The sequence below is a fragment of the Piliocolobus tephrosceles genome, chromosome 15 (assembly GCF_002776525.5).
Source record: "Piliocolobus tephrosceles isolate RC106 chromosome 15, ASM277652v3, whole genome shotgun sequence".
Taxonomy (NCBI): domain Eukaryota; kingdom Metazoa; phylum Chordata; class Mammalia; order Primates; family Cercopithecidae; genus Piliocolobus; species Piliocolobus tephrosceles.
The window spans coordinates 29,657,290-29,671,307 of NC_045448.1; the positions used below are offsets into that span (position 1 = coordinate 29,657,290).

Below are 14,018 nucleotides of genomic sequence, written 5' to 3' on the forward strand. Positions count from 1 at the left end.
TTTTTTTTTTTTTTTTTTTTTTTTTTTTTTTTTTTGAGACTTGGTCTCACTGTGCTACCCAGACTGGAGTGCAGTGGCACCATCATAGCTCACTGCAGTCTCGACCTCCCAGGTTCAAGTGATCCTCTTGCCTCCATCCCCCAAGTAGCTGGTACTACAGGCATGTGACATTACGCTTGGTATCTGCCCACCTCAGCCTCCCAAAGTGTTGGGATTACAGGTGTGAACCACCACACCTGGCCTCCGCTCCTCTTTGAGGCTGGCTTCCATAACTCCAGACCCTCCTAACCTCCTGCTTTTCCTTATTTGATGTTACTCTGAGCCTACTTTATTTTTTCATAGAGTATTGTTTAAACTTGATTACAGCAATAATGACTGCAAGTTTAATGTGTCTGTTACCTACTCCAAACCATGAACTATCCTTCTGTCTTATATATTTATGACATCCTTTATCCTTATGCCTATCATGGCCTGGAACATAGTAGGTACTAAATAACTTATTATAGCATTAAGTGCTAGGCTCTGAGTGCTTGCGGGGCTCCCAGGTGTTGAGGTTGAAAGGGAGCCTATGCAGGACAGGGCACGGTGACAAGGGCATGGTGACAAGAATAGGCAGAGCTCTTGGCTAAGAACATTACACCCACCTCATCATTCAGAATTAGAGTTGAAGTTAATTCTTGGCCTACTTGATATTGTCTGCATCAACAGGGCTTCCCCTGGAACTCACAGTGAGGTCAAGCCTGGGATTGCAACCTGTGTAGACTTGCTAGCTTTCAAACGATTTTTTTTCTCATTAAAGCACATGGATAAGATATACTATGAATTTCACTCACGTAAGAGCAGCCTCCTCTTCTTCCTGAGAAGTAATGAAATAATTAAATAGAACTAACCCCTGACCTGAAATTCCCTGCCCCACGTCTCCTCACTCTGATGCATGGGTATTTCTCATTCCCTTCTGCTGTCCTGCCACCATGCCGAAGTTCACACAACAGTGCTCATCTCTAGGCCATTTTCAATTAATTTCCTGAGTAAAATTTCATGAGACACTATCAAACCTTTTGCTGAAATCAAGATATATTACATCTACTCTATTCCCTTAGTCTACTAATCAAAAAAGCAATCAACTTTGTCTGGCATGATTTGTTCTTTTAAAACCCATAATGCTTATTGCTCATAATTCCATTATCCTAGATAGTATCTTTTTCCTCTTAATATTTGTTCCACTATATTAACAGGGATTGAATTACTAGATGGTCGTTTCTAGAATCCTTTTTTTTTTCTCCCCACTGCTTTGAAAATGTGCTACCTAATTTGAAACTATCAACAAAATGGTATTTTCTTACTCTCTTGAATCATAAAATAAGAAAGGAGCTCCCAGGAGTCACTTGATCAATGCCCCTGTATCTCCTCAAGGCTCTCATCTCCTTTCTAAACCATTTTAGACCAGTACTCGTTACTCAGTGTCTCCCAAACAGGAGATTCTGAGACCTCTTTTGATAATTGAATCAATGATTCATGTATGACCTTATGCTCCAGAAGAACTTCCTAATTTCTCATCCAGGGCTATCTGAAAGAGGATGGTGTGCTGAAGACACAGATCTGGGCTCCAGTCTTGAGCATGCCATTAACTAGCCATGTAACTTTAAGCAAGTAACTTTTTTAAAAAAAATTTTTTTAAGGTAAAACATACATATAAAATTTACCATCTTTACTATTTTAAGTATACAGTTAAGTGGTAATAACTATATATGTAATATAGTTTTTTATGTGTATATATTCTTCCCCTTCACCTACCTTTCCCAGCCTCTGGTAACCACCAATCTACTCTCTATCTTCATGAGATCCACTTTTTAAGCTCCCACATAGAAATGAGAACTTGCAATAGTTGTCTTTCTGTGTGTGGCTTATTTCAGTCAACATAATGATCTTCAGTTCCATTCATGTTGCTGCAAATGGCAGGATTTTATTCTTTCTTATGGCTGAATAGTATTCCATTGTATATAAGTAACACATTTTCTTTATCCATTGATGGGCACTTAGGTTGATCCCATATTTTGACTATTGTGAATAGTGTTGCAATAAACATGAGAGTGCAGATGTCTTTTAGATATATTCATTTCCTTTGTTTTGGACATAGACCCAGTAGTTGAATTGCTGAATCACGTAGTAGTTTTATTTTCAGTTTTTTGAGGAAACTTCATACTGTTCTCCATAGTGGCTATACTGATTCGAGTTTTGGTGCCCTTTATTTTTTTCTGTGAATAAATTACTCTAGCCAGGACCTCCAGTGTTATGCTAAATAAAACTGGTGAAACTGGGCATCCTTAACCTTATTCCACTCCTTAGAGGAAAGGCTTTTAATTTTTCCCTATTCAGTACAATGTTAGCTGTGGGTTTCTCATGTATGGTATTTGTTATTTTGAGGTATGTTTCTTCTATCTCCACTTTGATGAGGATTTTTGTCATAAAGAGACATTAAATTTTATCAAATGCTTTTTTGGTGGAGTCCTCAGGTTTTTCTAGGTATCAGATATGTTATTGATTTGTGTATGTTGAACCATCCTTGTATCCCTGGGATAAATCCCACTTGGTCATGGTGAATAATCTTTTCAATGTGTTGTTGAATTAGATTTGCCTATATTTTGTTAAGAATTTTTGCATATATGTTCATCAGGGATATTTGCCTATAGTTCTCTTTTCTTGTATCCTTGTCTGGTTCTGCTATCAGGGTAATGCTAACCTCATAGAATAAATGTGGAAGTATTCCCTCCTCTTCAATTTTTTTGAAGAGTTTGAGTAAAATTGGTATTAACTCTTCTCTAAATGTTTGTTACATGACAGCAGGGAAATCATCAGGTCCTGGGCTTTCCTTTGAAAGGAGACTTTTTGTTATGGCTTCAATCTCATTACTCAATATTGGTTTGTTGAAGCTTTTCATTTCTGCATGTTTCCATCTTGATAGATTGTATGTGTCCAAGAATGTATCCATTTCTTTCAGATTTTCCAATTTGCTGGCATATAGTTGTTCATAATAGTCTCTAATAATTCTTTGTATTTCTGAGATATCAGTTGTTATGTACCCCTTTTCATTTCTGATTTTATTATTTAAGTTTTTTTCTTAGTCTAGCTAAATGTCAATTTTGCTTATCTTTTCAAAAAAAACACCTTTTTGTTTTGCTAATCTTCTGTATATTTTTTAGTCTCAGTTTCATTTATTTCTCCTCTGGTGTTTATTATTTCTTTCACTTTTAGGGTTTGATTTATTCTTGCTTTTCGTTGGGGTTCATTAGGCTACTTGAGGTCTTTTTACTTTTAAAACATAGGTATTTATTGCTATAAACTCCCTGTTAGAACCGTTTGGTCATATCCCATAGGTTTTGGTATGCTGTATTTCCATTTTAATGTGTTTCAAAAAATTTAAAATTTCCTTCTTATTTTCTTCATTGACCCATTGGTTGTTCAGGAGCATGTTGTTTAATTTCTGTGTCTGTGTATTCTCCAGGGTTACTCTTATTAATTTACAGTTTTATTCAGTTGTGGGCAGCAAAGATACTTGATACAATTTCTAATTCCTTGAACTTGTTCAGACTTCTTTTGTGGCCTAACATATGATCTATTCTGGAGAATATTCCATGTGTTAATTAAAATGATGTTTATTCTGCACAAGTATTAGTCTGTTCTCATGATGCTAATAAAGATATACCCTAAAATGGGTAATTTATAAAGAAAAAGAGGTTTAACGGACTCAAAGTTTCAGATGGATGGAGAAACCTCACAATCATGGTGGATGGCAAAGGAGGAGCAAAGGCACATCTTACATGGTGGCAGGCAAGAGAGACAGCATGTACAGGGGAACTCTCTTTTACACTATGTAAGACTTATTCACTATCACAAGAACTGCACAGGAAAGACCTGCCCCCATGATTCAATTACCTCCCACCGGGTCCTTCCAAAACACATGGGAATTATGGGAGCTACAGTTCAAGATGAGATTTTGGTGGGGACACAGCCAAACCATATCAGCACAGTTGGGTGAAATGTTCCCTAATTATCAGTTAGGCATATTAGATCTAGTATGTAGGTTAACATTGTTATTTCTCTGTTGATTTTCTGTCTGGATGATCTGTCCATTACTAAAAGTGGGGTGTTAAAGTCTCTTACTATTACTGGATTGTAGTCTATCTCTTCCTTTAGATCTATTAGTGTTTGCTTTATATACTTGGGAGCTCTGATATTAGGTGCATAGATATTTATAGTTGTTATATCCTCTTCTTGAATTTGACCTGTTTATTTTCTGTAGTAACTTATTTGTCTCTTTTTACAATCTTAGATTTGTAGTCTATTTTATGTGATACAAGTATAGCTACTTCTGTCCTTTTTTGGAATCTAGTTGCATGGAATATCTTTTTTCACCCCTTTACTTGCAGTCTATATGTGTCTTCTGTAGGTGAAGTGGGGTTATTGAAGGCAGCATATAGCTGAATCTTGTTTCTTTATCCATTCAGCCACTCTATGCCTTTTAATTAGAGAATTGAGACCATTTACATTTAGTGTTCTTATTGATAATAAGAACTTAGTATTGCCATTTTATTTTCTGCTTTCTGGTTGTTTTAAGATCCTCCCTTTCTTACCATTTCCCTTTGTGGTTAAGTGATTTTCTCTGGTAGTATGTTTTAATTTGTTGCTTTTTATTTTTAGTGATTCTACTACAGGTTCTTACATTGTGATTACCATAGGCTTACAAAAACATCTTAAAGAGAACAACAAGTTATTTTAAAGAGATAGCTTATCTTAGATCACAAATAAAGGAATAAAAACAAAGGCAAAAAAACTAAAAATAATTCTATACTTTAACTCCATATCCACCACATGTTGACTTTTAGTTGTCTCAATTTATAAATTTTTATATTACCTCTCTCTCAACAGGTTGCTGTAGCTATTATTGTTTTTGACAGATTTGTCTTTTGGGCTTCATATTAGAGTTACAAGTGAACTGCATGCCATAATTACAATAGAGTATTAAGGGTTTATTTGTGTGCTTCATTTTACCAGTGGGTTTTTCACTTTGAAATTTTTTTTTTTTTTTTTTTTTTGCATGTTAGTGTTTTTTATTTCTTTCAGATTGAAGAACTACCTTTAGCATTTCTTTTAAGAAGAGTCTGGTTGTGATAAAGTTTCTCAGCTTTTATTTGTCTGGGAAGGACTAGCTTTCCTTCATAGCTGAAGAATAATTTGCTGAGCACAGTATTCTTGGATGGTAGATTTTTTTTTTTTTTCCTTTGGGCACTTTGAAAATGTCATTCCACTCTCTCCTGGCCTACTTAGAAGTATGTTGAGAAGTCTGTTACCAGATGAATTGGAGTGCCTTTATATGTTATTTCATTTTTTTTTTTAATTGATGCCTGTAGCATCCTCTCTTTGTTTCTGAAGTTTGAGAGTTTGGTTATTATATACCTTGGCGTGGTCTTATTTGGGTTGATTCTGATGTTCTTAGAACTTCTTGGACTTGTATATTTCTCAAGTTTGAGGAAGTTTTCTGCTATTATTTCTTCGAATGAGCTTTATACCCCTTGCTCTTCCTTGGCTCCTTCTTGAACACCAATAATTCTTAGATTTGGTCTTTGGAGATAATTTTCTATATCTTACAGGCAATCCTCATTTCTTTTTGTTCTTTTTTCTTTGACTGTGTATTTCCATATAGCCAGTCTTTGAGCTCACTGATTTTTCCTTTGCTTGGCCCATTGTTCTGTTGAGAGCCTCTAATGAGTTCTTCACTTCAGCAAATGTATTTCTCAGTTCTAAGATTTGTTTTATTTTTAAAAATTATTTCAATCTTTTTGTTAAATTTCTCTGATAAACTTTTGATTTGCTTTTCTGTGTTACCTTGGAGATCACTAAGTTTCCTTTAAAATGCTATTTTTAATTCTTGGTCAGGGAGCTCACAAATAGCCACTTTGTTAGGGTGAGGCACTGGATTGTTGCTTTGCTCTTTTGGGAGGTCATGGTTCCCTGTTAACTGTTGTTTCTTGTTGGTATATGTTTATACCTTTGCACTGAAAGATTAGCTATTTATTCTAGTTTTCTCTCTCTGGTTTGTTTTGTTTTTTATTGGATATATTTGCTTAGCAAATTTTTATCTCTAAAAATTTTTGGTTTTAGGTAGCACCTGAAGCCCAGGTTCACCTCTGTGCTAATAAATAGCCAAAGTGCTGCCTGCTCCAATTAAGGGAGGTCCCAAAGGGAATACCCAGTAGTGTGGGAAGGCTAGCTAGCGGTTTGTGCCAAGGAACCTGTGAAATGTGCCTTCTAGGCATGATGCTGCTGAATAGCCACATTGATTTGGCATCTCCTTTGGGTGAGTTACACAGCAGAGTTTCCATGGCTGGAGATGGCAGTCCTGCCTTCCACCTTTGTCTATGCCCATCCTTAGGGATATTTTTCCCTTTAGGCTATCACAATGCTTCCTGTGCATTAAGGGAAGGACAGATCTCCTGCCAAGAAGCCCCTAAGAAGGTGGAAAAGATGGTTGACCACCTCAATTTCAGTTTTTCCAGTGTGAAATTGTAAATGAGGAAAGATTTTCTGTGAACTTGTTGCCAGGAAGATTGTGGGGTAGGGGTGTCACAGATGTGAAAGTCTGATTCTCCTACCATTTGCTTAGAATATTTTCACTTCTCTGTGGTCCTAGGACCTGTCTGATCCTCATATTTGAATTTCAAGTTTTGCTAGTGAAAATTTCAATGCTTGGGTTTTGATTTTCTACAGGGTGGGGGGACTAAAACCAGCTTGCTTCTACATCACCATTTTCAAACTGGAAGTCCCCTTTTCTTAATAGAAAGTAAATAAGCATTTTTAGATATAAATATTTTTAAATGTTTTTTTTTAGTTTTTAATTACAATATAAATATGTAAAAAATTCTAATGATACAAAAATGTATTCTCCTCCTAGTTTCCCAACCAAAATTCTACTCTCCAAAAGTAACTGACAATAATAGTTTGGTATATATGCTTCAAGAACATTTTCTATACCTACATTACACATAAACCCAAATGAGGCTACAATATGCATACTGTTTAACAACCTACATTTTTATTTGAATATATCAATATTTTTCCATGTTAGCATATATAATATTTATTTAAAAATTTTAAAAATATGCATTGCTTTCGTAATTAAATTTGTTATGGATCAATCCTAATTAATTTGGCCAGTTGGCTGTTGATGGACATTTAAAGCAGATTCATTTTTTCCCCCATTCCACATAATTACGACAATGAACTGTAATAATATTTAAACAGTTATTGAAAATCAAATGAGGGAAAGAGGGACAACTGTGAGATCCTGAGAGTTTCCTCTTAAAGGCAGCCTGCTTCTCCCTTTTCCTTTGCCCCCAGCCTTCCCTACCAGCAAAATCTAATGGGACAGAGACCAGGGGGAGGTCCCAGCCCTCATTACCTTGAAGGATGGGATGGCCCAGGGGAACATCTTTCCCTCATCCAGTGTGAAAATCCCCCGTGAAATTTTTTTTCTTAGATACTGAAAGTTACAGCTAGTCCATACTGCTGCTTACATGCTGTATGTCTTTGGATAATTCTTTACCTTCTTTGCAGCTCAGTTTGTTTATTTACAACATAATGAGTATACCTTTCTGAGTATACCTATTGCGGCTGTTTATTATTATTTCCTGTGTAGCAAACATTGTGCCAATGTGAGATTTAGTGCATTATATTGTTTAATTCTTATTAAATCCCCTTGAGGTAAGTTTTATAAATCTCATTTTTAAAAATTTTTTGTAGAGATGGGGTCCCTCTATATTGACCACACTGGTCTTGAACTCGTGGCATGAAGCAATCCTCCCGCACTGGCCTCCCAAACTGCTGGGATTACAGGTGTGATTTGTGACACCTGGCCTGAATCTTATTTTTTAATTCAGATTTTAGTCTTATTATTGATTTGTAAGAGTTGTTTATATATTATGGATACAATTTTGTATACAATGTATGATTGACAAATTTTTCTCCCAGTCTTGTGGCTTGACTTTTCATTTTCCTAATGGTGTCTTTTAGAACACAAAAGTTTTAAATTTTGATGAAGCACAATTTATCAATGTCTTTTATTCATTGTGATTTTAGTGTCATATCTAAAAACATTTTTCCCCACCCAAGGTCACAAAGATGTTCTGCCATTTTCATTTTCTTGGGTAGAAACTTGTACAGTTTTGGCTCTTACGTTTTGAGTTAATTTTTGTGTATGGTGTGAGGTCATAGTTTAAGTTCTTTTTTTTTTTTTTTTGTATATGAATATCCAATTATTCCAGAACCATTTCTTTTACCTCAGGCACCTTTGTCAAAAATCAGTTGATTATAAATTAAAAATGTATTTCTGGACTCTCAATTCTGTTCCATTGATATATAAGACCCTCCTTTCTTTAACATCACACTGTTTTCATTACTTTGGCTTTACAGTAAGTTTTGAAATCAGGTAGTAGAAGTTCTCCAAATTTGTTCCTTGCAAAAATATTGTGTCTATTGCAGGTCTTTTCCATATAAATTTTAAGTTACAAAATGAAAAAGCCTGCTGGAATTTTGATAGCGATTACAGTAAGCTTATTGATCAACGTGGGGATAAATGCCATCTTGAAGCTATTGATATTTTAAATTCCAAAAATGTAATGTCTCTTTTTAAAGTTATATTATCTTTAATTTCAGCAATCTGCAATTTTTAGCATATACAGCTTGCACTTGTTTTGTTAAATTTTTTTCTAATTATTTTCTTCTTTTTGATGATCTTGTCAGTGGAATTGCTTTCTTAATTCCCTTTTGGAAATTGTTGTTAGAACACAGAAATACAGTTAATTTTTTAATATTGATTTGTATCTGTGACCTTGGTAAATTCATTTGTTTGTTAAATTAGTTTTCATTTTTTTGTGACTTTGTTTGGGATTTTCTACCTAAAAATCATCTTGTCTGCTAATAAAGGCAATTTTATTTTATCCTTTCCAATCTGTATATCTGCATGTTTTTGGTTCCCTCCCTCCCTCTTTATTTTATCCTTTCCAATGTGTATATTTGCATGCTTTTGGTCCCCTCCCTCCTTCCCTCCTTCCTTCCTCCTTCTCTCCTTCCTTCCTTCTCCCCTCCCCCATTCCTTCTCCCCTCCCGTCCCCTTCCCTTCCTTTGTATTGGATAGGTTCAGTCACTACAAGTGATGAAAACAAATATTTTTCCCTTATTCTTAATCTTGGCGAAAAGTTTTGTCTTTCATTATTAGGTATACTGTTTGTTAGGTATGGGTTTTTCACAGATGCTCTTTATCAGGTTAAGGAAATTCCCTTCTATTCCTAGTACACAGAGAAATTTGATCATGAGTGGATGTTGGATTTTATCAACTGCCTTTTCTGTGTTTATTGAGGTAGCCAAATGGCCTATGTACTTTGTCTTATTAACATGATGTATTACATCAATTGTTTTTGGGATATTAAACAAACCTTGCAATCCTAAATAAATTCTACTTGGTTATAGTGTATCATCCTTTTCATACATTGCTAAATATGGCTTGCATCAACTGAGGAGAGAATGGAAGGATTTCAGAAGGGCAAATATGGAGCTATGGCTGAAGGTAGATCAGAAGATAACTTGTTTGCAACACCAGCGGCATTGAGGATTATCCTAGTGGGCAAAACAGGCTGTGGGAAAAGCGCCACAGGGAACAGCATCCTTGGCCAGCGAGTGTTTGAGTCCAAGCTGGGGGCCCAGTCAGTGACCAGGACGTGCCAGGCAGAAACAGGAACATGGAACGGGAGGAAAGTCTTGGTGGTTGACATGCCCTCCATTTTTGAGTCAAAGGCTGATACCCAAGAGTTGTACAAGAACATTGGGGACTGCTACCTGCTCTCTGCCCCGGGGCCCCACGTGCTGCTTCTGGTGATCCAGCTGGGGCGTTTCACTGCTCAGGACACAGTGGCCATCAGGAAGGTGAAGGAAGTCTTTGGGGCAGGGGCCATGAGACATGTGGTCATCCTCTTCACCCACAAAGAGGGCTTAGGGGGCCAGGCCCTGGATGACTATGTAGCAAACACAGACAACCGCAGCCTGAAGGACCTGGTGCAGGAGTGTGAGAGGAGGTACTGTGCCTTCAACAACTGGGGCTCTGGGAAAGAGCAGAGGCAGCAGCAGGCAGAGCTCCTGGCTGTGATCGAGAGGCTGGGAAGAGAGCGAGAGGGCTCCTTCCACAGCAACGACCTCTTCCTGGATGCCCAGCTGCTCCAAAGAGCTGGAGCTGGGACCTGCCAGGAAGACTACAGGCAGTACCTGGCCAAGGTGGAATGGCAGGTGGAGAAGCAGAGACAAGAGCTGAGGGAGAATGAGAGTAACTGGGCATACAAGGCGCTCCTCAGAGTCAAACACTTGATGCTTTTGCATTATGAGATTTTTGTATTTCTTTTTTGGTGCAGCATCCTTTTTTTAATTATTTTTCTGTTCCTCTTTCATTATATTTAAATCTCTGGACCCTGGAGCACTTCTAACGTATCACCCCATGGAGTCGTTGTTCTAATAATCACCAATTCAGACTCGGATCCTCATGGTCTGTGGAGCACGCTGCTTGCTGTCTGTGCAGCTCCCATTTCCCCTTCTACCTTATAGACTTGGAGCTGTGTGCCTCCACTCCAAGGCTGCCTGCCTGGCTGCTGTAAACACTGTCCCACTCTCTCTGCCAATGACTGCTTCAGGAACGGGCCTGAGATCCCATGCAGGTCCATGATAAGTGAGTAAAAGTCTGCAGAGGTGGGGATGGAAGATCTCTCCTTAGATAGAACCTATCTTTGTCCCTGGCATTGTGGGATCTGGGTGTGACGCTGGGACTGTCAGCAGCTTTGTGCTGCCAACCTGAGGTTTGAAGGCAGTGCCTCAGAGCAGCAAAGAGAGTTGGGGCCACCTGAGCCCTGAGCCACCAGCCCTGCAGCCTGCCCCGTCTCTGCATTTCCAGTTGTGTTAGCCAATAAATTTCCTACTTATTTAACCTATTTGAAAAAAAAAAAAGAATTTTTGCACCCATCTTTTATGAGGTGTATTGATCAGGGATTTTCTTTCCTTGTCACATCTATTTTCCTAGTCTTAAGATCAGAGGAATAGTGAGTGGCCTCACAGAATGAGTTGGGAAGTATTCATTGCCTTATTTCTAAAAGAATATGTCAAGAATTGGAATAATTTCTTCTTCAAGTATTTGGTAGAATTCCTCAATGAAGGCATCTGGGTCTGGACTTTTCCTTTGGGGTAGATTTTTAATTACTAACTCAAGTCTTTACTTGTTATAAGTCTATTCAGATTTTAATATTTCTTCCTGAATTGGTTCTGGTAATTTGTGTATCTCTAGAAATTTGTCCATTTTATCTAAGTTGTCATATATTGGCAAAAGGATGTTTAGTTTCCCTTACAATCTTTTAAACTCTTTAGGGTCAAGAGTGATGGTCCCTCATTTATTCCTGAATTAGTAATGTATCTTCTCTTTTACTTGATTAATCTAATAAAAGGTTTGTCAATTTTGTTATTCTTTTCAAATAACCAATTTTTGGTTTCAATGATTCTTACTATTGCTTTTTTATTTCATGGATTTCTACTCAATCTTTATTTCCTTTCTTCTGCATGCTTTGTTTACATTGCATGTTTTCATTGATTTTTATAATTTCTTAAAGTACAAACTTAGGTTATAGATTTGAGACTTTACTCTTTTTCTAATGTAGGCATTCAAAGCTATACTTGTTTTCCTCTGAGCACTTTTAAATTTCATCTCATAAGTTTTAATATATTTTATAATAATTTTCATTCAGGTGAAATATTTTCTATTTCCCATGTGATTGATTTTTTCTTTGATGTTTATTTAGAAGTTCATTACTTAATTTCCTAATATGCAGGGATTTCTCAGATTTCTTTCAGTGGCCAACTTTTAATTTGTTTTATTGTGATTAGAGGATATACTTTTTAAATTTTACTTGCATAATGTTAATTTTAATTAAATTTAATTAATTTTAATTTTACTTATATAATACTAATTTTTATTGGTATAATTTTAATCCATATAATGACTTGCTTTATGGCCTAGCATATGGTCTATATTGAAGAAAGTTCTCTGTATACTTGAAAGGATTGTATTATGTAGTCATTAGGTAGAAAGGTGTCTATTTGTCAGTTAGGTTGAGTTGGTTGATATTATTGCTCAAGTCTTCTATATCCTTCTTTATCCAGTTGTTCTACTATTGGAAGTTATTGAAATCTCCAACTATAATTGTTGAATTGTCTTGCCTCCCCTTTCAGTTCTGATAGTTTTGCTTCATGTGTTTTGAGGCCCTGTTGTTTGATGCACATACATTTATAATTGTTATCTCTTCCTGGTGAATTGACATTTTTATCATTATAAAATGTATTTCTAGTATATTTTTTGTCTTAATTTTATCTGATATTAATACAAGCACTCCAGCCTTCTTTTGGTTGATTGTTTGCATGATATCTCTTTTCCTATCCTTTTGCTTTCAATCTATTTGAGTATTTGAGTATTCTAAAGCATCCCTCTTCTAGAAAACATATATTTCATCTTCCTTTTCATGTAGTCCGACAATCTCTGATCTCCTGTATTTTTTGTTCCTATCTTTCTTCCTTGTTTTTTCAACACTGAATACTTTTGAGTGTACCATTTGAAATTGTTTATTTCTTTTCTTTCATTTTTTCCTTTGTTTCTTCCTTGCTTTTTCTTTCTTTTCTGTTTCTTTTTCTTACATTTTGGAGTTATTTTCCTAGTGATTGCTCTAAAAGTTACAACATGCATCTTAGTTTATCACAGTCTACTTCAGATTAATATTACCTAATTTTACTAAAGTATAGAAATTTTGCTCCAATATAATTTTATTTTTTCTCCATTTTTTTGGCTGTTATTGTCCTATATATATCTATATATGTCATCAACCCAACAATATAGTGTTATAATTGCAGATTTATATAATTTTATGTCTTTTAAGATGTTAAGAGAAGAATAAGAAAAAGGTTGTTTGAGCCTTTTATATTAACCCATACGTTTACCATTTCTGGTACTCTTCACTTCTCCCCATGGATTCAAGTTAGCTCCTGGTATTATTCATTTCAGCCTGAAAGACTTCCTTTAGTATTTATTGTAAAGCAGGTTGGCTGGCAACAAATTCTCCGTCTTTGTTTTTCTGGGAATTATTTGTTTTGCCTTTATTTTTAAAGGTTAGTTTTGCTTGATATCAAAATCTTGTTGATATTTTTCTTATCTTTCAACATGTTAGAATATGTATTCCACTGTCTTTTAGTCTTTAGTGTTTCAAATAAGAAGTCAGCCATTAATCATTTCAATATTCCCTGTACACGATATGCTATTTTGCTCTTGCTGCTTTAAGATCTTTGGTGGCATTTAATATGATGATGATATGTCTAGATGTAGATCGCATTGTATTTATTCGAGTTGGGATTTTCTGAGGCACTTGGATGTGTAAACTGATTTTTCTTTCACCAACTTTGGCAAGTTTTAGGCCATTATTTCTTCAAAATTTTTGCCCCCTTTTCTTTTCTCTCTTATAGGACTTCTGTTAAACACATATAACACTTGATGTTATCCCAGGGGTTTCTTAGGATCTGAACATTTTTCTTAAAACATTTCTCTCTCTGTTCTTCAGGTTGAAAAATTAATACTGGCTTGTCTTCACATTTTATTTCTTCTGCTTCTTAAATCTGCTGTTGAGCTGGACTAGTGAATTCTCCATTTTAGTTACTGCATTTTCCAACTCAAGATTTTCCATTTCAGTTTCTTTTTAAAAGATTTGTATCTGTCCTGTCAAATTCTCATTTTTTTTGGTTATTATTGCTCATTGTCGTCATGCTGTTCTTCTTTAAACTTTTTGTTGTTTTTAATTGAATATATTCACAATAGCTACTTTTAAGATTTTGTTTTCTAAATCCAATATTTGAGGAAATTCAGAAAGTTTCTATTAGCTTTTTGTTTTCTTATG

General features: G+C 35.7%; 2 protein-coding genes across 2 annotated transcripts in view; one reads left to right on the forward strand and one right to left on the reverse strand.

Moving 5' to 3' along the window:
* ALK (ALK receptor tyrosine kinase) overlaps positions 1-14,018 on the reverse strand; it is a 761,479-nt gene that overhangs the window by 491,800 nt on the left and 255,661 nt on the right. The gene's annotated exons all lie outside the window — the stretch shown is intronic.
* LOC111546026 (GTPase IMAP family member 5) lies at positions 9,575-11,020 on the forward strand. Its single transcript, XM_023217285.2, has one exon. The coding sequence runs from the start codon at positions 9,577-9,579 to the stop codon at positions 10,498-10,500; it is 924 nt and encodes a 307-aa protein (XP_023073053.2). The 5' UTR covers positions 9,575-9,576; the 3' UTR covers positions 10,501-11,020.